The 6,000-nt window shown below is 36.7% G+C and overlaps 1 protein-coding gene across 1 annotated transcript in view; it reads left to right on the forward strand.

The window, feature by feature from the left end:
- The window catches only part of LOC107717960 (nuclear receptor coactivator 3-like), a 56,349-nt gene that overhangs the window by 36,448 nt on the left and 13,901 nt on the right, over positions 1-6,000 (forward strand). The window contains exons 2-7 of the mRNA XM_016524867.1: positions 669-773; positions 870-1,030; positions 2,365-2,465; positions 2,612-2,786; positions 2,938-3,123; positions 3,246-3,332. Coding sequence (XP_016380353.1) covers positions 688-773; positions 870-1,030; positions 2,365-2,465; positions 2,612-2,786; positions 2,938-3,123; positions 3,246-3,332 — 796 coding nt within the window. The 5' untranslated portion in view covers positions 669-687. The remainder of the gene's footprint in view (positions 1-668; positions 774-869; positions 1,031-2,364; positions 2,466-2,611; positions 2,787-2,937; positions 3,124-3,245; positions 3,333-6,000) is intronic.

Genomic DNA, 6,000 nt, shown 5'->3' on the forward strand with positions numbered 1-6,000 from the left:
AATGACGGTAAAAGTAGGAAGAAATAGTGTGATTGTGTGTCATAATTAGACGTGTGGAGGAAGGACATATCACAGTGTTTTTGACATGCATTTTAGGGGGAGTGTTTTGTGATCACTTTGTCCTTAATTCTGTATTAGAGTAATTCAGATTCATTAGTCTGCCTTTTAATTAGATCATTTATACATTTCATTTATATGTTGTGCAGCGTACAGCTTCATGGATTGAGATAATTGACCCAGTCCCTGCTACAGAAATGCGCACACACAAAAACGCACTGAGGGTTGATCCATTTCCCCTGGGGCCCCGTTTCACTCCATCATAATCGGTGTCTCTTCTCAGACACACTGTCACACAAACAAACACACACGCAGCACCGCTGCGGAGGCCTGGAACATTCCGCGCATTCAGCTGTATGTGGGAACACTTAAAAATAAGCCATAGACATGAACACACTCTTGAAGTTTTTTACTAAATCCATTTTTTAAAAAAAGAGATGAAGCCTTCTAGTGCATTGTGTAGACGTGCCAAAGTTAGTTCATTATTTGTTTGTAGTAGTGCACTTGTGGCAGAATAGAAGTGCTTGTTTTGTTGTCCTTTCATTTTGAGATCATAATATGCCTTTGGGATGGGTTTTCTGCCCCTAATCTAAACTTTATTTGTTTCTTAGGTGCTGATATGTTTTAAACATGAGTGGAGTGGGTGAGAACTCACTTGAGCCACTGTGCTCAGACCGAAAGCGCAAACTCTCCACATGTGACATGCCAGGACAAGGGTGAGACATTTTAGGGTGCACAAAACAAGCAGTATTTTAAATCTTTGAATGTTTTTCCTCCCTAAAATTTCATGTGTGTGTGTGTTAAATCTACAGATGTGACAAGCGCAGGAGGGAACAGGAGAGCAAGTATATCGAGGAGCTGGCTGAACTGATTTCAGCCAACCTTAGTGACATCGACAGCTTCAATGTCAAACCAGACAAATGTGCCATCCTTAAAGAGACAGTGCGCCAGATACGACAGATCAAAGAGCAAGGTACACGTCTGCTCGCATGGCTCTTTTACATGTTAGTCTGTGAAAATATTGACTAAACCCACAGTGTGTGGAAACTGATGAGTTTCCTCTGTTTTATAAAAACGCTGCCACCTGGTGGCAGGTGGATTGATATGTTACTGCAGTCTGGCCTCCTAATATATTTGAATGAATATTTGTAATTGTGTTTGCTAGTTTTAGATGATAAAATATTGTTTTTGACATAAAAAAACATGACTTTATCTGTGAATATAAATGAATCTGAATGAGTGGATTATCTAGCAGTAAAACTATCTAATTAGTAATTTTAGTCTAAAATCAGTAAATCAGTTTTCATAAAGAAAAATGTAAAATAATGAACTTAATTATCATATTTGTAAGATTCGAGGTATGATAGCACTGTGTTAATCGTTCTCATAATTATATAATACATTCAGAACTGTAGTCTGCACAAGTTTGTTGTGTGAGACAGGCCTGTACATGCCTTTTCATTTGGACTATATAACCTAGAGTTCACACAGTGAAACGATGAATAGGCGTTGGTGTTCATTCTTCCTTATTTGACATTCCATTGGTTAATAGTGATTTACAGGAATGAAACCTACAAAATCTACATATCAAAATGAACAGACCCATTTTTCTGCTGTTCCCTTGCTATAATATTCTATAAGATATGATTTTTTGTGGTGAGACAAATAAACATTAACACTAGCTTTCTTAACTTTGGGGTTGGTGATATTTATTAATTTTTTTTGTGTGCATGTGTGTGTTTTTGAAAGAAGGCTTTTATGCTCACCATGGCTGCATTTATTTAATACAGTGAAAGCAATTATATAGTGAAATATTATTGCGATTTAAAATAACTATTTTACTAATTTTAATAAACTATTTTCTATTTTAATCATTTTTCAAATAAAATGTATTTCTGTAATGGCAAAGCTGAATTTTCAGTGAATTGTCAATGATCCTTCAGAAGTCATTCCAATTTGCTGATTTATCAGTGTTGAAAACAGTTGTGCTGCTTAATATTTTCTTGGAAACCGTGAAGCATTGTTTTTCAGCATTCTTTGATTGATAGAAAGTTCATTTGAATTTATCAGCATTTATTTGAAATGGAAATCTTTTGTAGCATAAATGTTGTTACTGTCACTTTTGATTGATTTAATGCATCCTTGTAGTATAAAGTGTTAATGTCTTTCAAAAACGATTTTTGTAAAGATATACACTACTGTTCAAAAGCCGACCCCAAATTTTTGAACCTTAGTGTATATCTTTACAACTGTGTATATTTTTCTAAAATGTTTCTAATATGTGGTCTGTATTCACATGACTCACAGGTAAAAGCTCATGTGGCGATGATGATGTCCAGAAGGCGGATGTGTCCTCTACTGGTCAAGGGGTCATCGACAAGGACCATCTGGGCCCTCTGTTGCTCCAGGTTAGATTAGAAACTTAAAGGTCAACGGTCACCAGAAGCTCATTTCTCATACTGCCATCCTAGTACTAGCATCCAATTGTGAGTTAAAGTGTTTTCTAATAATAATTCTGAATCTCTCTCTCTCTCTCTCTCTCTCTCTCTGTCAGGCTTTGGATGGGTTTTTGTTTGTGGTGAGTCGTGAAGGCAGCATTGTGTTTGTGTCAGATAATGTGACTCAGTACCTGCAGTATAAACAGGAGGAGCTGATCAACACCAGCGTCTATAACATACTGCACGAGGAAGACAGAGAAGAACTGCATAAAAACCTGCCCAAAAACAATGGTATATATATGTCAATGTATATCTTTTAAGTGAATGTTGCTCATGTTGTTCATGAAAAAATTAAGCATATAGGTATAAATCATGAAATCACGGCAGTAAGTTCATGATGTGACTTGAGCATCATGCATAACATTTTTGTATGTATGTTAAGGTCCCAACAGTGTGTCATGGGGCGGTGACGCCTCCCGTCAGAAGAGTCACACATTTAACTGTCGCATGCTGGTGAAGTTTGGCCATGGCGGTCCTGGAGGTGAAGAAGGCGCCGGTGGGCCTCGCTACGAGACCATGCAATGTTTCGCTCTCACGCAACCTAAAGCAATGATGGAGGAAGGGGAAGGTCAGTAGTAAATTTATGGTTTATTATTTCAGTACTTTTATACAGATTGAGGTCTATATACTTTGTCTTATTGAGCTGCTTGTGAATTAGAAAAGAGTGTTTTTTCTCTTCCTGTCTATCAGATCTGCAGTTGTGTATGATTTGTGTAGCACGGAGAGTGACGGCAGTGGAGAGGACAGAACGATTCAGTACTAGACATGAACTATCAGGTAAAATTGGTTATAGTGCCATTTTAACTCCATGTTAATCTCGTCAATGAAGCTACTGAAAAAAAAAAATTCTTTGATTTTGTGTACAATACAAAGACAAGGCCAAAATTTACAATAAATTAACAATATTAATTAAAATGACTTAAATTATAAATATTGAGGAAATGAATCCGATATTTCCACAACATAATATATATTTTTATAATTTATATACAGTATATATATATGTATGCATGTATGTATATATATGTATGTATCAGTGCTGCTTCATCACAAAAGTTTTAAGCCTTTGCAATGTAAATATTCAAGAGCTAGAACACACGAAAGGACACACGTTACTCCCGCGCTGTGTGGGAAGTTTAAACATCCAAAGCCCCAGCCTGAAAGCCACGTCTTGAGCTCCTGTGCTTGAATGTACAAATTTACACAAAATTATGTCAAAAATGCCTGTCTCGGTAAGTATCCTAGTAAAGTAGTTGGTTCTTAAGTGAACATAAACAGCTGAGAAACCGGACACAAACTGCACGCGGTAATGTGTCAAAAGACGATAGAACCCGTTATAATCCATGATACTGTCTACACAGAAGGCGGCGCGGCGCAGCGTGACGCGACACAACAAATCCCCGAAAGTAAACGGATTCTCCGTTCTATTTCTGAAATAGTCCAAGCACTTTGCAACGGCCGCTTTGTCACATCCAGTGTTGACAACTTTAAGCTGCTGCGGCGTAGACACGGTGTTAAAATGATAGACACAGAATTCCAATAATCCTGCTATTGTCTGCGTTTTTAATGTTGATAAAAGAAAATAGGACAAAGAAAAAAACAATCACTCACTGCTCTTGAACTTTAAAAAAAGATATAAAGACTATAGTGTTATTTGATTAGCATAATTTATTAATGCCTTTATTGAATTAATGAATTATGCTTTTTCACTTTTTCAATTTAGTTAGTCTGTAATGCTGCTGTTTAAGCATAAAAAAGATCTGCAAAGTTCAAAGTCCACTTCAAAAGGAGATATTTTATTTAACATAAATCACTTTTCAAAAACTACAACGAACGACTCATTTGGACTACAACGCATATTTTCCGGGATTTGTGATATCACAAATATCGACGAATGGGATGAGACCTGGTTGAGCTGCACTAGAGAAGGCAACGAGTGTTATCACTATGTCGGAGACACGCTAGCTTTCCCAAGGCAGACGAACTTAGAGTGGTTACAATCATCCGGGTTTAAATCGCAACACAATCACAACACACATTGGCCCAGCTAACCATTCACAGCACATTTCGTATTTCAGAAGGTGGGCTTTCATTTGATACAGGAACTATTCGAGCCGTTCATGCCAGACTGGGGAGAGAGGTGTTGTATTAATGTAAAATATGTGAAAAATCATGTGTTTTTCGAACAACCTAGTATGCATGTTAACACATGCAATTAATTTTTTCAGTTTAATGGCGTTAAAAATATTTACCTCATGGGCGGAGCTAGGGTTGGCCACCCCACTCACAACTGCTGCTTCTGTCTCTTTTTTCTTGGCAATAATTGCGTTTATTTAGACGCAGATTGTTTTTACGACCACATCAAATGGGAGACTTTCAGACGTGTACTCCAACTTCGCCTCAACACGAGGCACTAGTCAAACGAGCACGGAAAAGGTACAGATGACAAGGAAGCTTCAGTAGAACAACAGTGAACCGCGGTCAGATGAGATGTTGTCAGGCCATATGTCAGTAAATTTTCCTGTCCTGTCAGCCGTTATACTGTGCTCGTAGCGCTCTTCAATTGCACACACAAATACGGCGGTGCGTGCTGTATTATATTAAAGCGCAAAAGAAACTATGAGCATGCAATGTCGTAGTTATGTCGTCAGTTAAGTCATGAAGTTGCCAAAAAACTGCCTTAAAACTGCCTTAAAACTGTGCATGCATGTAAGTATTTGTTATATATGAGTCACATTTAAGAACATGCCTCTGAAATGCAGTGGTTTTTAAAACTGTTGTATTAATGTAAAATATGTGAAAAATAATGTGTTTTTCGAACAAACTAGTATGAGAGCCTGTTCTAGTACACCCCCAAAACAAAATCAAGACTTTGTAAAAGAGCATAAGAGGACCCCTTTAAATTTCTGTAGGCTACATGAAAATCACTGTTAGACCTGCCTGAAATGCACCGTTTCCATTTGTATCTTTGTTGTATATAGTAGGCTATTTTGTGCTATGGCTTGTAATTTGATTTGTTCTTATTTTACAACTGACTATTTACTAGTCTTTAAAAATGTAGACTATTAAATTTATATTGGGTAAGCTAGTAGTTTTAGCAGCTATCGAAACTGGAATCAAGGATTGTGATTTTTTTTTTGCTATTATCAAAAATTTTGGTGTCATAACTGTCTGTTTTTTCCGTGGCTGGTAAAAAATATTTATGGCCGGTAAATTTCCTTAAGTCACCGGCCATTGGCAGGTCTGGTGAGAAGTTAGTTTTAGGCCCTGTATGTATATATACATATTAGTGCTGAAAAAATTAATTGCATGTGTTAACATGCTAATTTTGACAGCACTAATACATATATGCACTAATAGATATGGCCGGTGACTTAAGGAATATATATATTATAAATATTTTTTATATTTTATATATATATATATATATATATATATATATATG

Source organism: Sinocyclocheilus rhinocerous, unplaced genomic scaffold, assembly GCF_001515625.1.
Source record: "Sinocyclocheilus rhinocerous isolate Xijiao unplaced genomic scaffold, SAMN03320098_v1.1 scaffold994, whole genome shotgun sequence".
Classification (NCBI taxonomy): domain Eukaryota; kingdom Metazoa; phylum Chordata; class Actinopteri; order Cypriniformes; family Cyprinidae; genus Sinocyclocheilus; species Sinocyclocheilus rhinocerous.